A 25897-nucleotide genomic window follows, 5' to 3' on the forward strand; every position below is an offset into this window, starting at 1 on the left:
CCGTGTCACACCCGAGTCCTTGTGTACACCCAGGTGACATCGGTGTCACTGTGCCAGTCCTGTGTCTCCATGTCACATCCGTGTCACCGTGCCGGCTCCGTGTGTGACACCCAGGTGACACCCGGGTGACATCGGTGTCACCGTGCCAGGTCCGGTGACATCCAGGTGACAGCCGTGTCCCCGAGCCAGCTCCGTGTCCCTGTGTCACACTCAGGTGACATCGGTGTCATTGTGCCAGGTCCAGGTGACAACCGTGTCACACCTGTGTCACCGTGCCGGCTCCGTGTGTGACACCCGGGTGACATCGATGTCACCGTGCCAGGTCTGGTGACACCCGGGTGACAGCCGTGTCCCCGTGCCAGCTCCATGTCCTTGTGTCACACCCAGGTGACATCAGTGTCACTGCCAGGTCCGGGTGACATCCAGGTGACATCCGATGACAGTCACCAATCCGTGACGTCACTCCAAATCCGTGATGTCACAAATCCACGACATCACTCTCAATCCGTGACGTCACCCCAGACACTGTCCCAACTGGGAGAAGGGGTGTTTCCCCAAAGCCATGACGTCACTCCCCATGATGTAATGATGTGATGTCACCCCCGTTTCATGACGTCACCCCGATCACTGTCCGCAATTGGGGAATTCCTCAAAGCCGTGACATCACCACTGTGATACCATCTGTGACGTCACCTGCAGCTCCTGTCCCCACTGGGGGGAGGGTTCTCACACCTGTGACATCACTCCCTTGTGAGGTCACACCCTGTGACGTCACCTCCGCCCACTGTTTCAATTTGGGGGGGAGGTTCCCCAAACCTCTGACGTCACTCCCCATGATGTCACAACCCTATGAGGAGGTGTTCCCCCACTCGTGATGTCACACCCCCATGACGTCACCCTTAACCACTGTGTCCTCCCGGGGGGTGAGAGAGGGGAGAAGGAAGTGTCTCATGACGTCACATCCCCATGACATCAGCCCCAACCACTCCACCCCCACAGGAGGGGAGGGTGTGTTCCCCTCTCATGACATCACTTCCCATGACGTCATCCCCAACTACAGCTCCACAGGGCAGGGAAGAAGTGGGGGAGTTCCCCCTCATGACTCACTCCCATGACGTCACCTCCAATACACTCTCCTGGGAAGGGGAGAAGGTGGGGGATTCCCCCCCTCCCATGACATCACTCCCAATGACGTCACTCCCAACTCCAGTCTCCATGGGGAGGGGAAGGACAGGGATTCCCCTGTCCCATGACATCACTCCCATGACGTCACCTCCAGCACACCCTCCAGGGAAAGGAGAGGGACGGGGATTCCCCCGCTCTCATGACTTCACTCCCTCATGACATCACTCCCAACCACTCTGCCCCTCAAGGAGGAGAGGAGGGGGATTTCCCCAACTAATGACGTCACCCCGATGACATCAGCCCCTACTACAACGCCCCCACAGGGGTGAATGCGGGCGGTTCCCCTCTCATGACGTCAGCCCCATGACATCAGCCCCCCAACTCCAACGCTGAATGGGCGGGGGATTCCCCCCTTCCCATGACGTCACCTCCAATACACCTTCCCGGGCAGGCAGAAGGAGGGGGATTCCCCCCCCGTCCCATGACGTCACTCGGGATCCCCCTGCCCCCCTCCCCACAGCCCCTCCCCCAGGGCCATCACGCGGCACCGCAGCAGCCCCAGCAGCGCCCAGAGCCCCCCGCAGTCCCCGGAGAGCCCCGGGAGGCGCCCCCAGACCCCGCGCAGCTCCCGGGGCCGCACCCGGTGCGCGCTCAGCAGCGCCCGGGCCAGGCAGCAGCGCTCGGGCGGGAACCGCGCCGAGCCCCCGAACCGCGCCGAGTGCCGCGCCCAGACCCCCGCCCGCCGCGCCGCGACCCCCACCCACACATCCTCCGGTAACGCCAGCGGCACCCCCGGGCCCGCCCGCAGCACCGCGCCCGCCGCCCGCCGCGACAGCACGTACGCCGTGCCGCTGCAGTAGGGCGGGTATCGCGACAGCGGGTACAGCGCCTCCGCGACATAGTGCCGGCTCCGCGGGTCGCGGTTGGGCGCCACCCGCCAGTGCACGCGGCCCAGGTAGAGGCGGGCGGGCGCGTCGCGCCATGTCGCCAGGTATGTCGCGACAGCGGGCACGTTGACGAAGACGTCGTCGTCGGCTTTGAGCAGGAAGGGCGCGGCCGCGCAGCAGGCGCGGGCCCAGCGCAGCAGCAGCAGCGTCTTGCGGGTCAGGTTGGCGTAGCTGTCGGCGAAGTCGCCCTGCAGGATGTCGCCGTGCTGTCGCGACTCGGCCAGCAGCTCCCGCTGCTCGCGGGGGTCCCGGGGGGTCCCCAGCACGAACACGGTGCGGGCGGGGGGCGCCGCCGAGCCCGCCCAGGGCCCGCCCCAGGTGTCGCGCACGGCGAGGCGGCGCTGCAGGTGCGGGGGCGCGCTGGGCACGAGGATCAGCAGGAACGGGGCGGGGGGCGCGCAGGGGGGCGGCGACAGCAGCACCTGGGGGGGGCGCGGGGACCCCCAAAGGGGAGAGGGGAGATCGGCGGAGCCCCCCGAGAGCAGCGCCAGGCAGGCGGGGGGCGGCGGGGGAGCCCCGGTTACGGCACCGGGACCCCCAATGGCACCCCCGGGACCCCCAATGAGACCCCCAGGACCCCCAATGGCACCACCGGGACCCCCAATGAGACCCCCAGGACCCCCAATGGCACCCCAGGGACCCCCTCTCGTGATCTTCGAGCTCCCATTGAGGACCCCCGACCCCCATTTCCCGCCGCCCACGCTCTCATTGAGGACCCCCGCGCCCTCCCCATTCAAAAACCCCGCGCCCCAATTCGCAAACCCCGCCCCGTTCCCACGCCCGCCATTCACAAACCCCGCCCCGTTCCCACGCCCGCCATTCACAAGCCCCGCCCCGTTCCCACGCCCCCCATTCACAAGCCCCGCCCCGCTCCCACGCCCCCCATTCACAACCCCCCCGCCCCAATTCCCATCCCCCTCGCCCCCCACGCCCACCCCCCACTCGTCCCCATCCCCCCGCTCCCCCCAGGCCGCCATGGCCGCCGCCAGCAGCTCCTCGGCCCGGCCGCTGCCCAGCAGCGCCAGCACCGCCACCGCCATCGCCGCCAGCGCCGCCTTCGCCGCCCTCCGCCGCCATCGCCGCCGCCTCGGGCCCATCCCGGAGCCCTCCCCGCCTTTCTCTCACCTCCGGCGGCCCCAAAAACCCCAAAATTCTCCCCAAAATCCCCCCCGGTGGGGGGGGGGGGGCAGCGCGGGCCGCGGCGCCGCGAGGGGGCGTGGCCTGCGCTGAGGGGTGATGTCCATATATGGGGGAAATGGGCGTGGTTTAGCGTCAGGGGCGTGGTTTCCGGGTGTGTGGCGCATGCGCAGAGCGGAGTAGGCGTGGCCTGAAGCGTTGGAGCCGCGCGCGGAGCGGAGGGTGAGAAAGTGGGGGGGGGGGGGGAAATTTGGGGGATTTTGGGGCATTTTGGGGCATTTTGGGGCGATTCGAAGGTTTGGGGTCTGGCAGGGAAATTCGGGAGGGTCCTGGAAGGGTTTGGAGAGGGCAGGAGGAGATTTGGGGGTTCTGGAGGGAATTTGGGGGTTCTGGGGGGAATTTGGGGGTCCTGGGGGGAGTTTGGGGGTCCTGGGGAGAATTTTTGGGGTCCCGAGAGGATTTTTGGGGGTCCCGAGTGGATTTTGGGGGGTTCTGGGGGGTTTGGAGGGGCGTGGGTTGGATTTTTAGGGGTGACCATTTTTGGAGTTTTTTTGGGGCGATCCCTGAGGGCTCCGGGGGGATTTGGGGGTTCGGGGGAGTCACCCCAAAATTCCCAAAATTCTGCCCCAAAACAAAGCGCCCCCCCCATGGCGGAGCCGCTGCAGAAGAAGCTCCAGGGGGAGCTGGAGAAATATCAGCAATTACAGAAAGGTGAGACCCCCAAAAAACCCAAAACTTCCCCTAAAAAAATCCCCCCTGGAACCCCAAAATTCCCTCGGGAACCCCAAAATCCTCCTGGGACCCCCAAAAATCCTCCAGAACCCCCTCAAAATTCCCCCAAAAATCTCCTGGGACCCCCAAAAATCCTCCAAAACCCCCAAAATCCCCCCTCAAATCCCCTTTGGAACCCCAAAATCCCCTCTAGACCCCCCAAAAATCCTCCAGAACCCCCAAAATCCCCCTCAAAATCTGCCTGGAGCCCCCAAACCCTCCCCAAAAACCTCCTGGGACCCCCAAAAATCCTCCAGAATCCCCAAAATTCCCCCTCAAAATCTCCAGGGACCCCCAAATCCTCCCCTAAAACCCCTCTGGGTCCCCCCATTATTTTTGGGGGGTCCCTGGGCTGTTTTGGGCCCCCCCCATCCGCGGTTTTGGGGTCCCCCCTTTCGCAGAGCTGGGCCGGGCGGTGGCGGCGCGGCAGAAATTGGAGACGCAGCTGACGGAGAACAACATCGTGCAGGAGGTGGGTGGGGGGCGCGGAATCGCCCCCAAAATCACCTGAAAATGACCCAAAAACTGCCCCAGAAATAGCCCAAAACTGCCCTGAAAATGCCCCAAAAATAACCTAAAAATAACCTAAAACTGCCCTGAAAATAACCCAAAACTGCCCCAGAAATAACCCAAAACTGCCCCAGAAAATGACCCAAAAATGCCCAGAAAATGCCCCAAAAATGCCCTGAAAATGCCCCAAAAATAACCTAAAAATAACCTAAAACTGCCCCAGAAAATGCCCCAAAATAACCTGAAAATAACCCAAAACTGCCCCAGAAATAACCCAAAACTGCCCCAGAAATGCCCCAAAAATAACCCAAAACTGCCCCAAAAAATGCCCCAAAAATAACCCAAAAATGCCCCAAAAACGCTCCAAAAATAACCTGAAAATAACCCAAAACTGCCCCAGAACTGCCCCAAAAATAACCCAAAACTGCCCCAGAAAATGCCCCCAAAATAACCTAAAAATAACCTAAAACTGCCCCGAAAATAATCTAAAAGTAAACTAAAACTGCCCCAGAAAATGCCTCAAAAGTGCCCCAAAAATGACCCAAAAATAACCTAAAAATAACCCAAAACTGCCCCAAAAATAACCCAAAACTGGCCCAGAAAATGCCCCCAAAATAACCTAAAAATAACCCAAAACTGCCCCAGAAAATGCCCCAAAAATGACCCAAAAAATGCCCCAAAAATAATCCAAAATGGGCCAGAAAATAACCCAGAAATAACCTAAAAATAACCTAAAACTGCCCCAAAAATAACCTAAAAATAACCCAAAACTGCCCCAGAAAATGCCCCCAAAATGACCCCAAAAATAACCTAAAAATGACCTAAAACTGCCCCAGAAAATGCCTCCAAAATAACCTAAAAATAACCTAAAACTGCCCCAAAAGTAGCCTAAAAATAAGATAAAATTGCCCCAAAAAATGCCTCAAAAATGCCCCAAAAATACCCCAAAAATGCCCCCAAAATAACCGAAAACTGCCCCAAAAATAAGCCCAAAACTGCCCTAAAAGTAACTTAAAAGTAACCCAAAGCTGGCCCAGAAAATAACCCAAAATTGCCCCAAAAATAACCTAAAAATAACCTAAAACTGCCCTGAAAATAACCTAAAACTGCCCCAAAAATAACCCAAAAATGCCCCAGAAAATGCTCCAAAACTGCCCCCAAAATAACCCCAAAAATAACCTGAAAATGACCTAAAACTGCCTCAGAAAATTCCCCCAAAATAACCTAAAAATAACCCAAAACTGCCCCAAAAATAACCTAAAAATAAGCTAAAACTGCCCCAGAAAATGCCTCAAAAATGCCCCAAAAATGACCCAAAAATAACCTAAAAATAAGCTAAAACTGCCCCAGCAAATGCCCCAAAAATAAGCCAAAAATAACCTAAAAATAACCTAAAAATAACCTAAGGCTGCCCCAGGAAATGCCCCAAAAATAATGCAAAAATACCCCAAAACTGCCCCAAAAATCACCCAAAACTGCCTCGGAAAACGCCCCAAAAATGACCTAAAATTAACATAAAACTGCCCAGAAAATGCCCCAAAAATAAGCCCACAACTTCCTTGAAAACAACCCAAAACTGCCCTGAAAATAACCCAAAAAGTGCCGTGAAAATAACCCAAAACTGAGGCAAAATTGCCCCAAAAATTCCCCAGGACTGTGCCAAAAACTGCCCCAAAAATAACCCAAAAACTGCCCTGAAAATAGCCTAAAAATAAACCAAAACTGCCCCCAAAATGCCCCTAAAATAATGCAAAACTACCCCAAAAATAACCCAAAACTGCCCCAAAAATAACCTAAAAATAACCTAAAACTGCCCCAGAAAATGCCCCCAAAACTGCCCCAAAAATAAGCCCAAAACTGCCCTAAAAGTAACTTAAAAGTAACCCAAAGCTGGCCCAGAAAATAACCCAAAATTGCCCCAAAAATAACCTAAAACTGCCCCAAAAAATGCCCCAAAAATGCCCCCAAAATAACCCAAAACTGCCACAAAAATAACCCAAAACTGGCCCAGAAAATGCCCCAAAAATGCCCCAAAAATAACCTAAAAATAACCCAAAACTGCCTTGGAAAATGCCCCAAAAATGACCCAAGTCTGCCCCAAAAATGAGCCAAAATTGCCCCAAAAATGACCCCAAACTGCCCCAAAAGGAGCCCAAAAATGACCCAAAAATCACCAAAAAAATCCCAAAAATGCCCCAAAAAAGCCCAAAACTGCCCTGAAGATAACCCAAAATGTGCCCTGAAAATAACCCCAAAATCCCCATTTTTCCCCCAAAAAATCCCCATTTCCACCCCTTTTGCCCCCCTAAAAATCCCCATTTTTTCCCCAACTTTCTCACTTTTCCCCCCCAAAAAATCCCATTTTTCCTGCAAAAATTCCCAATTTTTTTTGCCTCAATTCCCCATTTTTTCCCACCCAAAAAAACCCAATTTTTTTCTCCCCTTTGACCAAAATTTGGATTTTTCTCCCCAATTTCCAGGAGCTGAATTTGCTGGACGACTCCACCACCATTTTTAAACTTTTGGGCCCCGTTTTGGTCAAGCAGGACCTGGAGGAGGCCAAAAACACCGTGGGGAAACGGCTGGAGTACATCAGCGGGGAAATGTGGGTCTGGTTTGGGGTGAAAAATGGGGATTTTGGGCAAAAATGGGGAAAAATGGGGAAAGATTGAAAAAAATATTGGTAAGAATGGGGAAAAATTGGGGAAAAATGAGGAAAATGGGAGAAAATTGAGAAAAATGGGAGGAAAAATCAAGGGAAAAATGGGGAAAATGGCTGGAGTAAATCAGTGGGGAGATGTGGGTTTGGTTTGGGGTGAAAAATGGGGATTTTGGGCAAAAATGGGGAAAAATTGAAAAAAAATTGGGAAAAAATGGGAAAAAAATGGGAGGAAATGGAGAAAAATGGGAGGAAAAATCAAGGGAAAAATGGGGAAAACAGCTGGAGTAAATCAGTGGGGAGATGTGGGTTTGGTTTGGGGTGAAAAATGGGGATTTTGGGCAAAAAGGGAGAAAAATGGGGAAAAAATGGGAAAAAATGGGGAAAAAATGGGGAAAAAAAAAAAGGGTGAAATGGGAAAAAAATGGAGAAAAACGGGAGGAAAAATGAAGGGAAAAATGGGGGAAACGGCTGGAGTAAATCAGTGGGGAAATGTGGGTCTGGTTTGGGGTGAAAAATGGGGATTTTGGGCAAAAATGGGGATTTTGGGGAAAAATGGGGATTTTGGGCAAAAATGGGGAAAAAATGGGAAAAAAATGGGAAAAAATGGGGAAAAAATGGGAAAAAATGGGAGGAAATGGAGAAAAATGGGAGGAAAAATCAAGGGAAAAATGGGGAAAACGGCTGGAGTAAATCAGTGGGGAGATGTGGGTCTGGTTTGGGGTGAAAAATGGGGATTTTGGGCAAAAATTGGGAAAAATGGAAAAATTTGAGGAAAGAAAGGGAAAAATTGGGGGAAAATGGGAAAAAATGAGGGAAAAATGGGGGAAAAAATGGGAAAAAGGCTGGAGTAAATCAGTGGGAAATGTGGGTTTGGTTTGGGTGAAACATGGGGATTTTGGGGAAAATGGGGAAAAAAGGGGAAAAATGGGAAAAAATGGGAGGAAATTGAGAAAATGGGGAAAAAAATGAGAAAAATGGGAGGAAAAATCAAGGGAAAAATGGGGAAAACGGCTGGAGCACATCAGCGGGGAAATGTGGGTCTGGTTTGGGGTGAAAAATGGGGATTTTGGGCAAAAATGGGGAAAAATTGGGAAAAAATGGGAAAAAATGGGAGGAAATGGAGAAAAATGGGAGGAAAAATCAAGGGAAAAATGGGAAAAAGGCTGGAGTAAATCAGCGGGGAAATGTGGGTTCGGTTTGGGGTGAAAAATGGAGATTTTGGGCAAAAATGGAGAAAAAGTGGGAAAGATTGAAAAAAATATTGGTAAGAATGGGAAAAATTGGGGAAAAATGAGGGAAAATGGAAGAAATTGAGAAAAATGGGAGGAAAAATCAAGGGAAAAATGGGGAAAAAGGCTGGAGTAAATCAGTGGGGAAATGTGGGTTTGGTTTGGGGTGAAAAATGGGGATTTTGGGCAAAAATTGGGAAAAATTGAAAAAAAATTGGGAAAAAATGGGAGGAAATGGAGAAAAATGGGAGGAAAAATCAAGGGAAAAATGGGGAAAATGGCTGGAGTAAATCAGCGGGGAAATGTGGGTCTGGTTTGGGGGGAAAAACGGGGATTTTGGGCAAAAATGGGGAAAAATTGAAAAAAAATTGGGAAAAAATGGGAAAAAATGGGGAAAAAAAGGGGAAAATGGGAAAAAAATGGAGAAAAATAGGAGGAAAAATGAAGGGAAAAATGGGGGGAAAAGGCTGGAGTACATCAGTGGGAGATGTGGGTTCGGTTTGGGGTGAAAAACGGGGATTTTGGGCAAAAATGGGGAAAAAAAGGGAAAAATGGGAAAAAAATGGGAGAAAATTGAGAAAATGGGAAAAAAATGGATAAAAAAATGGAGAAAAATGGGAGGAAAAATCAAGGGAAAAATGGGAAAACGGCTGGAGTAAATCAGCGGGGAAATGTGGGTTTGGTTTGGGGGAAAATGGGGATTTTGGGCAAAAATTGGGGAAAAAATGGAAAATTTTGAGGAAAGAAAGGAAAAAATTGGGAAAAAAAATGGGGAAAAAATGAGGGGAAAATGGGGGAGAAATGGGAAAAAGGCTGGAGAACATCAGTGAGGAAATGTGGGTTCGGTTTGGGGTGAAAAATGGGGATTTTGGGCAAAAATGGGAAAAATGGGAAAAAATGGGAGGAAATGGAGAAAAATGGGAGGAAAAATCAAGGGAAAAATGGGGAAAATGGCTGGAGTAAATCAGTGGGGAAATGTGGGTTCGGTTTGGGGTGAAAAATGGGGATTTTGGGCAAAAATGGGGAAAAATTGAAAAAAAATTGGGAAAAAATGGGGAAAAAATGGGGAAAAAAAGGGTAAAATGGGAAAAAAATGGAGAAAAATAGGAGGAAAAATGAAGGGAAAAATGGGGAAAATGGCTGGAGCAAATCAGCGGGGAAATGTGGGTTCGGTTTGGGGTGAAAAATGGGGATTTTGGGCAAAAATGGGAAAAAATGGGAAAAAAAGGAAAAAAAATGGGAGGAAATGGAGAAAAATGGGAGGAAAAATCAAGGGAAAAATGGGGAAAATGGCTGGAGTACATCAGTGGGGAGATGTGGGTTTGGTTTGGGGTGAAAAATGGAGATTTCGGGGGAAAATGGGGAAAAAAGGGAAAATTTTGAAGAAAGAAAGGGAAAAATTGGGGAAAATGGGAAAAAAATGAGGGAAAAATGGGGGGAAAATGGGAAAAGGCTGGAGTACATCAACAGGGAAATGTGGGTTCTGGGTTGGGGTGAAAAATGGAGATTTTGGAAAAAAGGGGAAAAAATTGGGAAAAAATGGGAAAAAATGGGAGGAAATGAAGAAAAATGGGAGGAAAAATCAAGAGAAAAATGGGAAAAAGGCTGGAAGTAAATCATAGGGAGATGTGGGTTTGGTTTGGGGTGAAAAATGGGGATTTTGGGCAAAAATGGGGAAAAATGGAAAAATTTAAGGAAATAAAGAGAAAAAAATGGGGGAAAATGAGGGGAAAATGGGAGGAAAAATGAGGGAGAAATGGGGAAATTGTGGGAATGCATCACAGGGGAGATGTGGGTTTGGTTTGGGGTGAAAAATGGGGATTTTGGGCAAAAATGGGGAAAAATTGAAAAAATGGGAGAAAATTGAGAAAAATGGGAGGAAAAATCAAAGGAAAAATGGGGAAAAAGGCTGGAGCACATCATCGGGGAAATGTGGGTCTGGTTTGGGGTGAAACATGGAGATTTTGGGCAAAAATGGGAAAAATTGGGAAAAAATGGGGAAAAAATGGGAGGAAATAGAGAAAAATGGGAGGAAAAATCAAGGGAAAAATGGAAAAATGGCTGGAGTGGGGAGATGTGGGTTCGGTTTGGGGTGAAAAATGGAGATTTTGGGCAAAAATGGAGAAAAAGTGGGAAAGATTGAAAAAAATATTGGTAAGAATGGGGAAAAATTGGGGAAAAAATGAGGGAAAATGGGAAGAAATTGAGAAAAATGGAGGAAAAATCAAGGGAAAAATGGGAAAAAGGCTGGAGTAAATCAGTGGGGAAATGTGGGTTTGGTTTGGGGTGAAAAATGGGGATTTTGGGCAAAAATTGGGAAAAATTGAAAAAAATTGGGAAAAAATGGGAGGAAATGGAGAAAAATGGGAGGAAAAATCAAGGGAAAAATGGGGAAAATGGCTGGAGTAAATCAGTGGGGAAATGTGGGTTCGGTTTGGGGTGAAAAACGGGGATTTGGGGCAAAATGGAGAAAAATGGGGAAAATATGGGAAAAATGGAAAAATTTGAGGAAAGACAGGGAAAAATTGGAGGAAAATGAGGGGAAAATGGCTGGAGTTTTTCCCCAAAAAATCCCCATTTTTTCCCCACAAAATCCCCATTTTTTCCCCAAAAAATCCCCATTTTTTCCCCAAAAAATCCCCATTTTTTCCCCACAAAATCCCATTTTTGTCCAAAATCTCCATTTTTCGCCCCGTTTAGGAAGCGCTACGAGCAGCAGATGCAGGAGCTGGAGCGGCGCTCGGAGCAGCAGCGCGAGCTCCTGGGGCGCCTCCAGCAGGAGCTCCAGGCCAAGCCCTGACACCCCCAAAATTTTGGGGACCCCCCCAAAAAAACATTTGGGGACCCCCCTAAAATTTTGTACCCCCCCAGACCCCAAAAATCCCAATTAAATTCCACAAAAATGCTCCAAAATCTGAATTCTTGGTGTTATATTCGCGTTTGGTTCCCAAATTTGGGGTGTCCAGAGCACCCCAAAAATTTGGGGACCCCCCAAAAAAAATTTGGGGACCCCCCCAAAATTTTGTACCCCTCCCCAGTCCAAAAAATCCCAATTAAATTCCACAAAAATGCCCCAAAATCAGAATTTTTGTGTTGTATTCACGTTCAGTTCCCAAATTTTGGGGCAATTTGGGGGTTCCAGAGCACCCCAAAAATTTTGGGGACCCCCTAAAAAAATTTGGGACTCCCCAAAAATCCTGATTAAATTCCACAAAAATGCCCCAAAATCCGAATTTTTTGTGTTATATTCACGTTCAGTTCCCAAATTTGGGGTGTCCAGAGCACCCCAAATATTTGAGGACCCCCCCAAAAAAAATTGGGGACCCCCCAAAATTTTGTACCCCCCCCAGTCCAAAAAATCCCAATAAAATTCCACAAAAATGCCCCAAAATCCAAATTTTCATGTTGTATTCACTTTCAGTTCCCAAATTTGGGAAAATTTGGGGGTTCAGAGCACCCCAAAAATTTGGGGACCCCCCCAGAATTTTGTACCCCCCCCCATCCAAAAAGTCCCAATAAAATTCCACAAAAATGCCCCAAAATCTGAATTTTTTGTGTTATATTCACGTTCATTCCCAAATTTGGGGTGTCCAGAGCACCCCAAAAATTTGGTGACTACCCCAAAAAAATTTGGGGACCTCCCCAAAATTTTGTACCCCCCCACACCCCAAAAATCCCAATTAAATTCCACAAAAATGCCCCAAAATCTGAATTTTTTGTGTTATGTTCACGTTCAGTTCCCAAATTTTGGGGTAATTTGGGGGTTCCAGAGCACCCCAAAAATTTGGGGACCCCCCCAAAATTTTGTACCCCCCCACACCCCAGAAATCCCAATTAAATTCCACAAAAATGCCCCAAAATCTGAATTTTTTGTGTTATATTCACGTTCAGTTCCCAAATTTGGGGTGTCCAGAGCACCCCAAAAATTTGGGGACCCCCCCCCAAAAAATTGGGGACCCCCCCCAAAATTTTGTACCACCCCCAGTCCAAGAAATCCAATAAAATTCCACAAAAATGCCCCAAAATCAGAATTTTCGTGTTGTATTGACATTCAGTTCCCAAATTTTGGGGTAATTTGCGGGGTCCAGAGCACCCCAAAAATTTGAGGACCCCCCCCCAAAATTTTGTACCCCCCAGACCCCAAAAATCCCAATTAAATTCCACGAAAATGCCCCAAAATCTGAATTTTTTGTGTTATGTTCACGTTCAGTTTTCAAATTTTGGGGTAATTTGGGGGTTCCAGAGCACCCCAAAAATTTGAGGACCCCCCCAAAAAAATTTGGGGACCCCCCCGACACCCCCAGACCCCAAAAATCCCGCTGGATTTGGGTCCAAATCCCCCAAAATTTGGGAATTTTAAATGCTGGGGGCGTGGCCACAGCCTTGGGGCGGGGCCTATTGCCTTAAATGGAAAAATGGGGCGTGGCCAAACCCCTACATGGAAATTTGGGGGTGGGGGCGTGGCCGAGGCGTCTGAGGGGAATTTTGGGGTGATTTTGGAGGATTTTGGGGTCTGAGATTGAGGCCAGAGCGCCTCAAGGGAATTTTGGGGTGATTTGGGGCGATTTTGGGTCGATTTGGGGTTGGGGGCGTGGCCAGCACCCCTGAGGGGGAAATTTGAGGGTTTGACCCCAAAATTTTGGGGTGTCTGAGGGGAATTTTGGAGTTCGGAGCGCGGCCGAAGCTCCTGCGGGGAATTTTGGGGCGATTTTGGGTCTATTTGGGGTGGGGGCGTGGCCAGAGGTCTGTGGGCGTGGTCAGCGCCCCTGAGGGGGAAATTTGGGGCGATTTTGAGGGTTTGACCCGAAATTTTGGGGTGCCCGAGGGAATTTGGGGTTCGGAGCGGGCCGAAGCCCTGAGGGGATTTTGGGGCGGTTTTGGCTCATTTTGGGTCGATTTGGTGGGGGCGTGGCAGAACCCTGTGGGCGTGGTCAGCGCCCTGAGGGGGGAATTATGGGGCGATTTTTGAAGTTTTGACCCCGAAATTTTGGGGTTCTTGAGGGGAATTTTGGGGCTCGGAGCGCGGCCGGAGTCGTTGAGGGGAATTTTTGGGCTATTTGGGTCGATTTTGGGTGGGGGAGTAACCAGAATCCCGTGGGCGTGGTCAGCGCCCCTGAGGGGGAAATTTGGGGGGATTTTTGAGGTTTGACCCCGAAATTTTGGGGTTCGGAGCGCGGCCGAAGCCGCTGAGGGGAATTTTATGGGCGATTTTGGGGCTTTTTGCGTCGGTTTGGGGTGGGGGCGTGGCCAGAGTATCGTGGGCGTGGCCAGCGCCCCTGAGGGGGGAATTTGGGGGGATTTTTGAGGGTTTGACCCCGAAATTTTGGGGTTCTTGAGGGGAATTTTGGGGTTCGGAGCGCGGCCGAAGCCCCTGAGGGGAATTTTGGGGCGGTTTTGGGGCATTTTGGGTCGATTTGGAGTGGGGGCGTGGCCAGAGTTTCGTGGGCGCGTTCAGCGACCCTGAGGGGGGAATTTGGGGGGATTTTTGAGGGTTTGACCCCAAAATGTTGGGGCGTCTGAGGGGAATTTTGGGGTTCGGAGCGCGGCCGGAGCCCCTGAGGGGAGTTTTGAGGCGATTTTGGCTCATTTTGCGTCGCTTTGGAGTGGGGGCGTGGCCAGAGCTCTGTGGGCGTGTTCAGCGCCCCTGAGGGGGAAATTTGGGGGGAAATTTGAGGTTTTGACCCCGAAATTTTGGGGTTCTTGAGGGGAATTTTGGGGTTCGGAGCGCGGCCGAAGCCCCTGAGGAATTTTGGGGCGGTTTTGGGGGATTTTGGGTCGATTTGGAGTGGGGGCGTGGCCAGAGCTCTGTGGGCGTGGCCAGCGCCCCTGAGGGGGAAATTTGGGGGGATTTTTGAGGGTTTGACCCCGAAATTTTGGGGTTCTTGAGGGGAATTTTGGGGTTCGGAGCGCGGCCGAAGCACCTGAGGGGAATTTTGGGGCGGTTTTGGAGGATTTTGGGGGTTTTGGGCGGGTTTTTGGGGCAGTGGGCGTGGCTTGAAGCGAAAGCGAAAGCGATGGCGGGAGCGCGGCTGCTGCTGGCGGGTGAGGAGGGGCCCAAAAACCCCAAAATTGGGACCCCAAAATTTCCCCCAAACCCCAAATTCCGGCAGATCCCAACCCCGGAACCCTCCCCGACCCCCAAAATCCTGGGAAATCCCCCCAAAAAATCCCGGAAACCCCAAAAATCGGGACGGCCCAAAACGCGGAAACCCCAAAAATCGGGAATCGGGACCCCGCAAATTCCTGACACAAAATTGCCCCAAATTTCGGTTTTCTCCCCTAAAACCGCCCCAAAATTTCCCCCCGGCACCCCCAAATCTTTCCAAGACTCCCCCAAATCGCCAAATCCTGTCCAGGACCCCCCAAATCCCCCCCAGGACCCCCAAATATCCCCCAAAACCTCCCAAATCCCCCCATTAAAATGTCCCTAAACCCCCCAGGGCCCCCCAAAATCACCCCAAATAACCCCAAATCCCCCAAAATCACCCAAACCCCCCCCAGGACCCCCCAAAATCCCCCCAACCCCACCCCCCCCCAGGACCCCCCAAGTCCCCTCAGGACCCCCCAAATACCCCAAAATCTCCCCAGACTCCCCAAATCCCCCCCACATCACCCCAAATCTCCCAAAATCTCCTCAGGACCCCCCAAATCCCCCTCAGGACCCCCCAAAATCTCCCCAAAACCTCCCCAGGACCTTCCAAAATCCCTCCAAATCCCCCAAAACCTCCCCAGGACCACCCAAATCCCCCAAACACCCCCCAGATCCCCCAAAATCTCCCCAAAACCCCCAGGACCCCTCAAATCCCCCCATTAAAATGTCCCTAAACCCCCAGGGCCCCCCAATTCCCCCCACATCACCCCAAATCTCCCAAAATCCCCTCAAGACCCCTCAAATCCCCCGAACTCTCCCCAAAAGCCCCCCCAGAACTCCCCAAATTCCCCCAAAACCTCCCCAGGACCCCCCAAAATCCCCCAAATTCTCCCAAGACCCCCCCAAAACCTCCCAAATCCCCCCATTAAAATGTCCCTAAACCCCCAGGGCCCCCCAAAATCACCCCAAATAACCTCAAATCCCCAAAATTCCCCCAAAACCCCCCCAGGACCCCCCCAAGTCCCCTCAGGACCCCCCAAATACCCCTAAATCTCCCCAAATCCCCCCCACATCACCCTAAATCTCCCAAAATCTCCTCAGGACCCCCCAAATCCCCCTCAGGACCCCCCAAAATCTCCCCACCCAAATCCCCCCAAGACCTTCCAAAATCCCTCCAAATCCCCCCAAAACCTCCCCAGGACCCCCAAAAATCTCCCCAAATCCCCCCAAAACCTCCCCAGGACCACCCAAACCCCCCCAAATCCCCCCAAAACCTCCCCAGGACCACCCAAATCCCCCCAAAACCCCCAGGACCCCCCAAATCCCCCCCATTAAAATGTCCCTAAACCCCCAGGGCCCCCCAAAAGCACCCAAATCCCCCAAATTCCCCCCACATCACTCCAAATCTCCTAAAATCCCCCAAAATCCCCTCAGGACCCCTCAAATCCCCCCGAACTCTCCCCAAAACCCCCCCAGGACGCCCCAAATTCCCCCAAAACCTCCCCAGAACCACCCAAACCCCCCAAACACCCCCCAGATCCCCCAAAATCTCCCCAAAACCCCCAGGACCCCCCAAATCCCGCCCCTTAAAATGTCCCTAAACCCCCAGGGCCCCCCAAAATCACCCCAAATCCCCCAAATTCCCCCAAAACCTCTCCAGGACCCCCCTTAAAATGTCCCTAAACCCCCAGGACCCCCCAAATTCCCCCAAACCTTCCCAGGACCCCCCACAATCCCCCTAAAATCTCAAATCCCCAGGACTCCCCAAACTTTACCCCAAAATCCCCCCGGGACCCCCAAAATCTCCCCAAATCTCTCCCAAACCTCTCCAGGACGCCCCCAAATCCCTCCAGGACCCCCCAAATTCCCCCTAAATCTCCCCAAATCTCTCCCAAACCCCTCCAAGACCCCCAAATCCCTCCAGGACCCCCCAAATTCCCCCTAAATCTCCCCAGATCTCCCCCAAACCCCTCCAAGACCCCCCAAAATCCCTCCAGGACCCCCAAATTCCCCCTAAATCTCCCCAAATCTCCCCCAAACCCCTCCAAGACCCCCCAAAATTCCTCCAGGACCCCCCAAAATCCCCTCAGGACCCCCCCAAACCCCCTTTTCCCCCCCCTCCCCCCAGGTCTGTTCCAGATTTGGGGAGGGGTCGCGGTTTTTGGGGAGCCCCCCCCCGCCCTGCGCTGCCCCCTGCTGGACCGGCGCGGCGCCCCCGCCCCCCGCGGGGCCCTGCTCCGCTTCCTGGGAGACCCCGGGGCGCCCCCGCACCCCGAGACCCCCCCGGACCCCCAGAACACCTTCGACGTCATCGGTGAGAGACCCCCGACCCAATTGGGGGGGTTTTGGGTGATTTCTGGGGATTTCTGGGAGGGATTTGGGGGCATTTTTGGGGGTTTTGGGGGCAATTTTGGGGGTCCCGGGGCCCCCCCGCACCCCGAGACCCCCCTGGGACCCCCAGAACACCTTCGACGTCATCGGTGAGAGACCCCCGACCCAATTCGGGGGGATTTTGGGGGGTTTAGGGGAGTTTTGAGGGCGATTTCTGGGGGTCTTGGGAGGGATTTGGAGGCATTTGTGGGGGTTTTGGGGGCAATTTTGGGGGTCTTGGGAGGGATTTGGGGCATTTTTGGGGCAATTTTGGGGTCCCGGGGCCCCCCCGCACTCCGAGACCTCCCGGGACCCCCAAAACAACTTCGACGTCATCGGTGAGAGACCCCCGACCCAATTGGGGGGGTTTTGGGGCGATTTCTGGGTAGTTTTGGGGGCGATTTTTGGGGGTCGTGGGGGGATTTGGGGCATTTTGGGGGGTTTTGGGGGCAATTTTGGGGGGTCCCGGGGCCCCCCCGCACCCCGAGACCCCCCCGGGACCCCCAGAACACCTTCGACGTCATCGGTGAGAGACCCCCGACCCAATTCGGGGGCATTCTGGGGGGTTTAGGGGAGTTTTGGGGGGGATTTTTGGGGGGTTGAGGGGAATTTTGGGGAGTTTTTTGGGGGTTTTGGGGCAATTTTGGGGGTCTTGGAGGGATTTGGGGGCATTTTGGGGGCAATTTTGGGAGGTTCTGAGCCCCCCCCGCACCCCGAGACCCCCCGGGACCCCCAGAACACCTTCGGCGTCATCAGTGAGAGACCCCCGACCCAATTCGGGGGGATTCTGGGGGTTTAGGGGAGTTTTGGGGGCGATTTTTGGGGGTTTGAGGGGAATTTTGGGGAGTTTTTGGGGGGGGTCCTGGTGGGGCAATTTTGGGGGTCTTGGGAGGGATTTGGGGGCATTTTTGGGGCAATTTTGGGGGTATTGGGGCCCCCCCGCACTCCGAGACCCCCCGGGACCCCCAGAACACCTTTGACGTCATCGGTGAGAGACCCCCGACCCAATTGGGGGGATTTAGGGGGGTTTTGGGGGTTTTGGGAGGGATTTTGGGGCGATTTCTGGGGCGTTCGGTGGGGGGATTTTGGGGTCAATTTTTGAGGGTTTTGGGGGAAATTTTGGGGCTTTTTGGAGGGATCTGAGGGGTTTTGGGGGTGGTTTTTGGGGATTTTTTTGGGATTTCTGAGGAGCGATTTTGGGGCATTCCAGGGGGGGTTGGGGGCGATTTTTAGGGGTTTTGGGGCGATTTCTTGGGGGTTTTGGGGAATTTTGGGGCGATTTCTGTGGGGTTTTGGGGGGATTTGGGGCAATTTCTGGGGGATTTTGGGGGAAAATTTGGGTTTTTTGGAGGGGTCTGAGGGGGTTTGGGAGTGTTTTTTGGGGAATTTTTGGGGTTTCTGGGGGATTTGGGGGGCGATTTTTGGGGTTTTGGGGCATTCTGAGAGGATTTGGGGTGATATTTGGGAGGGTTTTGGGGCGATTTCTTGGGGTTTTGGGGGGGGCTTTGGGGCAATTTTTTGGGGGGATCTGGGGGGGTTTTGGGGGCAATTGTTGGGGGTTTTGGGGGGTGATTTGTGGGGAGTTTTTGGGGGATTTTGAGGGATTCTGGGGGGCTGGGTGCGATTTTTGGCGGGGTTTGGAGATGATTTTTGGGGGGCAATTTTTCGGGTTTTTTGGGGAGTTCTGGGGGGATTTTGGGGCGATTTTGAGGGCAATTTTTGGGGGGTTCTTGGGGGTGATTTTTGGGGGTGTTTTGGGGTGGTTTTGGGGCTGTTTGGGGGAGGATTTTGGGACAGTTTTGGGGCAGTTTTGGGAGATTTCCTGGTGGGTGTTTGGCGCAGTTTTGGGGATTTTGGGGCAGTTTTGGGGAATTTTTGGGGGTATTTGGGGCGGTTTTGGGGATTTCCCGGGGGGTGTTGGGGCAGTTTTGGATATTTTTGGGAGATTTCCTGGGGGTGTTTGGGGCAGTTTTGGGGTATTTGGGGGAATTTTTGGGGGGTGTTTGGGGGTATTTTTGGGGTGTTTTGGGGAATTCCCTGTATTTCACCCCCTCCCTTTCCCCCCCCAGACGCCCTGGGGGTCCTGCCGGGTTTCTGGGGGGTGTTTGGGGCAGTTTTGGGGGATTTTTGGGGGGGATTTTGGGGTATTTTGGGGGGTGTTTGGGGCGGTTTTGGGGGATATTTTGGGAAAGATTTTGGGGTATTTTTGGGAATTTCCTGTATCTCACCCCCTTCCTTTCCCCCCCAAACACTCTGGGGTCCTGCCGGATTTCTGGGGTTCTTTGGGGCAGTTTTGGGGGGAATTTTGAGAATGTTTGAGGAAGTTTTGGGGGCTGTTTTGGGGGATTTTTTGGGGCGGTTTTGGGCATTTTTGGGGAATTTCCTGGGGGGTGTTTGGGGTATTTTTGGGGGTTGTTTGGGGCAGTTTTGGGTGGTTTTTGGGTATTTTTGTGGGGGATTTTGGGGTATTTTTGGGGAATTTCCTGTATCTCACCCCCTCCATTATCCCCCAGACGCCCTGGGGGTGATGCAGGATTTCTGGGGGTATTTAGGGCAATTTTGGGGATTTTTGGGGCAGTTTTGGGGTTTTTTTGGGGCGGTTTTGGGGTATTTTTTGGGAATTTCCTGTATCTCACCCCCTCCATTCCCCCCCAGACCCCCTGGGGGTCCTGCCGGGTTTCTGGGGGATTTGGGGACAGTTTTGGGGGATTTTTGCGATTTTTTGGGGGGATTTTGGGGTACTTTTGGGTAGTGTTTGGGGATTTTTGTGGGTATTTTTGGGCAGTTTTGGGGCAGTTTTGGGGGTATTTTTGGGTGGTTTTTGGGTTATTTTTGGGAATTTCCTGTATCTCACCCCCTCCATTCCCCGCCCCAGACCCCCTGGGGGTCCTGCCGGATTTTTGGGGTCCCTCGCGGGCGCCCCCCCGGTGCGAGCTGAGCCCCACGGAGCCGCTGCTGCCGCCGCCCCCGGGGCCGTCCCCGCGCTGCCACCCCGGGCTGGGCACGCGCTGGTGGCTGCTGGCCCTGGGACACCGCGCAGGGAGGGGACGGTGCTGCTGCAGCAGGTGACAGCGGCACAGGGGGACACGGCCAGGGTCAACGGTGAGAGGGGGACATTGTCACCTGTGTGTGTCATTGTCACCTGTGTCATTGTCACTGTCACCTGTGTGTGTCACCTGTGTCATTGTCACCTGTGTCATTGTCACCTGTGTGTCATTGTCACCTGCATATCATTGTGTCATTGTCACCTGTGTCATTGTGTCATTGTCACCTGGGGACACCGCGCAGGGAGGGGACGGTGCTGCTGCACCAGGTGACAGCGGCGCAGGGGGACACGGCCAGGGTCAACGGTGAGAGGGGGACATGTGGGGCATTGTCACCTGTGTGTCACCTGTGTGTCGTTTTGTCGTTGTCACCTGTGTCATTGTCAGCTGTGTGTGTCATTGTCTCCGGTGTGTCATTGTCATTGTCACCTGTGTGTCGCCTGTGTGTCGCCTGTGTCATTGTCATCTGTGTTGTGTTCACCTGTGTGTCATTGTGTCATTGTCACCTGTGTGTCATTGTCACCTGTGTGTTATTGTCACCTGTGTCACTGTCACTGGTGTGTGTCACTGTCACCGGTGTTTCATTGTCACCTGTGTGCTATTGTCACCGGTGTCACTGTCACCTGTGCATCATTGCCACCTCTGTCATTGTCACTAGTGTGTGCCATTGTCACCAGTGTGTCATTGTCACCTGTGTCATTGTCACCTGTGTGTCACCTGTGTGTCACTGTCACTTGTGTCACCTGGGGACACCGCGCAGGGAGGGGATGGTGCTGCTGCAGGAAGGGACGGGGGGGACACGGCCAGGGTCAACGGTGAGAGGGGGACATGTGGGACATTGTCACCTCTGTGTCACCTGTGTGTCATTTTGTCGTTGTCACCTGTGTCATTGTCACCTGTGTCATTGTCACTGGTGTGTCATTGTCATTGTCACCTGTGTGTCACCTGTGTGTCACCTGTGTCACTGCCACCTGTGTGTCATTGTCATCTGTGTGTTATTGTCACCTGTATGTCACCTGTGTCTCATGGTCACTTGTGTGTCACTGTCCACCTGTGCCACCTGTGTGTGTCACTGGTGTGTCATTGTCACCTGTGTGTCATTGTCACCGGTGTGTGTCACCGGTGTGTGTCAGTGTCACCTGTGTGTCACTGTCACCGGTGTGTCATTGTCACCTGTGTGCCATTGTCACCTGTCACTATCACCTGTGTGTCACTGTCACCGGTGTGTCATTGTTACCTGTGTGTGTCATTGTCCATCTGTGTCACCTCTGTGTGGCACCTGTGTCATTGTCACCTGTGTCATCTGTGTGTTACTGTTACCTGTGTGTGTCATTGTCACTTGTGTGTCACTGTCACCCGTGTGCCATTGTCACTTGTGTGTTACCTGTGTGTGTCACTGTCACTGGTGTCATTGTAGCCTGTGTGTCACTGTCACCCGTGTGTCATTGTCACCTGTGTGTGTCATTGTCACCTGTGTGTCATTATCACCTGTGTTATTGTCACCTGTGTCATTATCATTGGTGTGTCATTGTCACCTGTGTGTGTCATTATCACCTATGTGTCACTGTCACCTGTGTCACCCGCATGTCCCTGTCCCCGCAGCCTCCCTGGCCATCTCCACGCTGACCCCGACCCTGCGGGGGCGCCTGGGGACCCCCCAGACCCTGCACTGCTCCTTCACCCCCCCCGCCCCGGGCGTCCCCTTCACCCTGGAGTGGCTGCGGCACCGCGACGGCGCCACCCGGCGCCTGCTGGCCTTCGACTCGGCCGCCAACCGCGTCACCGAGGCGGCGCCGGGGGTGCTGCTGCTGCTGGGGGGGCACGGGGACACCCCTGGGACACCCCCGGGGACAGCGGGGACACAGGTGAGGGGACACAGGTGAGGGGACACAGGGGAGGGGTGGCAGTTCCAAGTGGGGACAGCAGGAGATGCTGTTGGTCCTCCTGGCCGCTAGGGGGCGTCAGTACAAGTGGATGTGCTCAGTCCTCCTGGCCGCTAGGGGGCGTCAGTACAAGTGGATGTGCTCAGTCCTCCCGGCCGCTAGGGGGCGCTGTGGGTATGGAACAGCCGGTTCCCAGTTCCTCCCAGTTCATTCCTAGTCTATTCCCAGTCACTCCCTGTCTATCACAGTCCATTCCCAGTTCCCTCCCAGTTCATTCCAGAACCCGGCTGCGGTTCCATGTGGGGACATCAGGAGGCGCCGTTGGTCCTCCCAGCCACTAGGGGGCGCCAGTAAGGGTGGACAGGCTCAGTCCTCCTGGCCACTAGGGAGCACTGTGGGTACAGAGCAGTCGGTTCCCAGTCCCTCCCAGTGACTTCCAGTCCATTCCCAATCCCCTCCCAGTGACTTCCAGTCCATTCCCAATCCCCTCCCAGTCCATTCCCAATCCCCTCCCAGTCCCTCCCAGCCCACAGAACCTGGCTGTAGTTCCATGTGGGGACACCGGGAGGTGCCGTTGGTCCTCTTGGCCTCTAGGGGGCGTCAGTACAACTGGATGGGCTCGGTCCTCCTGGCCGCTAGAGGGCGCTGTGGGTGTGGAACAGCCCGTTCCCAGTTCCTCCCAGTTCATTCCCAGTCTATTCCCAGTCACTCCCTATCGCAGTCCATTCCCAGTCCCCTCCCAGTCCATCTCAGTGGCTTCCAGTTCCTCCCAGTCCATTCCAGAACCCGGCTGCAGTTCTGTGTGGGGACATCGGGAGGCGCCATTGGTCCTCCTGGCCGCTAGGGGGAGCCAGTAAGGGTGGACAGGCTCGGTCCTCCTGGTCACTAGGGAGCACTGTGGGTACAGAGCAGTCGGTTCCCAGTCCCTCCCACTCCATTCCAGTCCATTCCCAATCCCCTCCCAGTCCCTCGCAGTCCACAGAACCTGGCTGTGGTTCCATGTGGGGACACCGGGAGGCGCCGTTGGTCCTCTTGGCCTCTAGGGGGCGTCAGTACAAGTGGATAGGCTCAGTCCTCCCAGCCACTAGGGGGCGCTGTGGCGCTGTGGGTGTGGAACCCCTGTTTCCCAGTCCCTCCCAGTCATTCCCAGTCCCCCCAGGCCATTCCCAGTCCATCCCAGTCCCTCTCTGTTCCTCCCAGCCGCCAGGGGGCGCTGTTCAGGTCTCTCTGCAGCTGCCGCCGCTCTCGGTGTCCGATGACGGCTCCTTCGTCTGCTCCGTGGCCACGCCCCTCGGGCAGCTGCAGCAGGTGCTGCGCATGAACGTGATTGGTCAGTGCCGGCAGGGGTGGGCGGGGCTTGGGAGGGGCTCCCAGTATGTCCCCGTGCCCTTCTCTGTGAGCAGTTCCTCCCAGTCCATCCCAGGATATCCCAGTGCTCCCAGTACCTCGAGCTGCTGGTTGAACTGGGCCTTGAGCTTCAAGTAGGGCCAGCTCCCAGTGCTCCCAGTTCCATCCCAGTCCATTCCCAGCCCCTCCCAGTCCATCCCAGTCCCTCTCAGTGTCCCTAACTGGGTGTCCCCATGTCCCCAGCCCTTCCAGTCCCTCCCAGTTCCCTCCCAGTCCATCCCAGTCCCTCCCAGTGTCCCTAACTGAGTGTCCCCATGTCCCCAGTCCCTCCCAATCCCCTCCCAGTCCATTCTCAGTCCTTCCCAGTGTCCCTAACTGTCTGTCCTCGTGTCCCCAGTCCCTCCCAGTGTCCCTAACTGTCTGTCCGTCTGTCCCCAGCCCCTCCCCAGGTGTCCCTGGTCCCCTCCATGCTGTCCCCAGGTGTCCCAGCCCAGCTCCCAGTCCCTCCCAGTGTCCCTAACTGTCTGTCCCCAGCCCCTCCCCAGGTGTCCCAGCCCAGCTCCCAGTCCCTCCCAGTCCATCCCAGTCCCTCCCAGTGTCCTTATCTGTCTGTCTGTCTGTCCCCAGTCCCTCCCAGTGTCCCTAACTGGGTGTCCCCGTGTCCCCAGCCCCTCCCCAGGTGTCCCTGGTCCCCTCCCTGTTGTCCCCAGGTGTCCCTGCCCAGCTCCCAGTCCCTCCCAGTCTATTCCCAGTCCCTCCCAGTGTCCCTAACTGTCCGTCTGTCTGTCCCCAGCCCCTCCCCAGGTGTCCCTGGTCCCCTCCGTGCTGTCCCCGGGTGTCCCAGCCCGGCTCCGCTGTGACGCCGTCGGGTTTTTCCCTCTGGACGTTGGGATCCGCTGGGAGCGCCAGGCCCGGGGGGACCCGCGGCCACGCCCGGTGACACCCGAGGGTGCCACCGCCACCCTTGGGGACAGTGCCAGCAGCCCTGGGGACAGTGCCAGCGCCACCCCTGGGGACAGCGGCGCGGGGCTGAGCTGGAGCTCGGGGCACCGGCGCGCGGCCGACGGCACCTTCAGCCGGAGCGCGGGGCTGAGCGTGGCCAAGGGGACAGCGGGGGACACCTACAGCTGCCTGGTGACACACGTGGCCTGGGACGTGCCACTCAGGGTCACTGTGCAGGTGGCAGGTGAGGGGACACACCTGGGGACATTGGGGACAGCTCCAGCTGCCTGGTGACACACGTGGCGTGGGACGTGCCACTGAGGGTCACCGTGCGGGTGGCAGGTGAGGGGACAGGGTTTGGGGACATTGGGGACACCTACAGCTGCCTGGTGACACACGTGGCCTGGGATGTGCCACTGAGGGTCACCGTGCGGGTGGCAGGTGAGGGGACACACCTGGGATGGGGTTTGGGGACACTGGGGAGAGGGTTTGAGGACACCTGGGGACAGGGTTTGGGTCATTGGGGACAGGGTTTGGGGACATCTACAGCTGCCTGGTGACACACGTGGCCTGGGACGTGCCACTCAGGGTCACTGTGCACATGGCAGTTGAGGGGACACCTGAGGACACACCTGAGGACATCAGGGATGGAGTTTGGGACATTGGGGACACGGGGGACAGGGTTTGAGTCACTGGGGACACCTGAGGACATTGGGGACAGGGTTTGAGTGATTGGGGACAGCTACAGCTGCCTGGTGACACACGTGGCTTTGGGGTATGCCACTGAGGGTCACTGTGCAGGTGGCAGGTGAGGGGACAGGGTTTGGGACACTGGGGACACCTGGGGACAGGGTTTAGGTCACTGGGGACAGCTACAGCTGCCTGGGGACACACATTTGGGCCCGGGACGTGCCACTCAGGGTCACCGTGCAGGTGGCAGGTGAGGGGACACCTGGGGACGGCCCCCTGGGATGGGGTTTGGGGACATTGGGTCATTGGGGACATTGGGGACAGTTCCAGTGCTGGTGACACAGGTGACAGTGGGCCTGGGATGTGCCACTGAGGGTCACTGTGCAGGTGAAAAGGTGGGGGACACCTGGGGACATCAGGATGGAGTTTGGGGACATCTGAGGACATTGGGGGACAGGTTTGAGTGATTGGGGACAGCTCCAGTTGCCTGGTGACACACGCGGGATGGGACACGCCCCTCAGGGTCACTGTGAGGTGGCAGGTGAGGGGACAGGGTTTTGGGACATTGGGGACATTGGGGACAGGGGTTTGGGACACTGGGGACACCTGGGGACACACCTGTGGGATGGGGTTGGGGACACTGGGGGAAGCTTCCTCTGCCTGGTGACACACGTGGCCTGGGGCGCGCCACTGAGGGTCCCCTGTGCAGGTGGCAGGTGAGGGGACACACCTGAGATGGGGTTTGGGACATTGAAGGACATGAGGACAGGGTTTGGGTCATTTGGGACACTGGGGACAGGGGTTTAGGTCATTGGGGACATTGGGGACAGCTCCAGCTGCCTGGTGACACACGCGGCATGGGATGTGCCACTCAGGGTCACCGTGCACGTGGCAGGTAGGGGACAGGGTTTGGGACATTGGGACAGCTCCAGCTGCCTGGTGACACACACACGGCAAGGATGTGCACTCAGGGTCCGTGCGGTGACAGGTGAGGGGGAGGGTTTGGGGAAATTGGGGACAGGTTTGGGGACAGCCCACTGCCGGGGGACACACACGGGCCTGGTTTTGGGCCCCGAGGGTCACCCTCACGTGGCAGGTGAGGGGGGCACCGAGGCGCACCTGGGATGGGGTTTGGTGACACTGGGGGAA

The 25897-nt window shown here is 54.7% G+C and overlaps 3 protein-coding genes across 3 annotated transcripts; 2 read left to right on the forward strand and 1 right to left on the reverse strand.

The window, feature by feature from the left end:
* Window positions 1–1114: 1114 nt before the first annotated feature.
* On the reverse strand, window positions 1115–3112 carry LOC135441911 (beta-1,3-galactosyltransferase 4-like). Its single transcript, XM_064701464.1, has one exon. It carries the CDS (start codon window positions 3110–3112, stop codon window positions 1613–1615), a length of 1500 nt encoding a protein of 499 aa, XP_064557534.1. The 3' UTR covers window positions 1115–1612.
* A 239-nt stretch (window positions 3113–3351) lies between these two features.
* PFDN6 (prefoldin subunit 6) lies at window positions 3352–11300 on the forward strand. Its single transcript, XM_064701463.1, has 5 exons — window positions 3352–3431; window positions 3847–3920; window positions 4382–4452; window positions 6971–7095; window positions 11082–11300. The coding sequence occupies exons 2-5, from the start codon at window positions 3857–3859 to the stop codon at window positions 11179–11181; spliced, it is 360 nt and encodes a 119-aa protein (XP_064557533.1). The 5' UTR covers window positions 3352–3431; window positions 3847–3856; the 3' UTR covers window positions 11182–11300.
* Window positions 11301–14395: 3095 nt separating this feature from the next.
* On the forward strand, window positions 14396–24302 carry TAPBPL (TAP binding protein like; the record flags this gene model as incomplete). Its single annotated transcript, XM_064701465.1, has 8 exons — window positions 14396–14423; window positions 16601–16786; window positions 16915–16952; window positions 17331–17368; window positions 19718–19944; window positions 21489–21751; window positions 22970–23099; window positions 23910–24302. Coding segments are annotated over exons 1-8 (1303 nt in total), but the record flags the coding sequence as incomplete, so codon positions are not given.
* Window positions 24303–25897: the final 1595 nt, after the last annotated feature.

The sequence above is a fragment of the Zonotrichia leucophrys genome, unplaced genomic scaffold, assembly GCF_028769735.1.
Source record: "Zonotrichia leucophrys gambelii isolate GWCS_2022_RI unplaced genomic scaffold, RI_Zleu_2.0 Scaffold_673_27513, whole genome shotgun sequence".
NCBI classification, from domain to species: Eukaryota; Metazoa; Chordata; class Aves; order Passeriformes; family Passerellidae; genus Zonotrichia; species Zonotrichia leucophrys.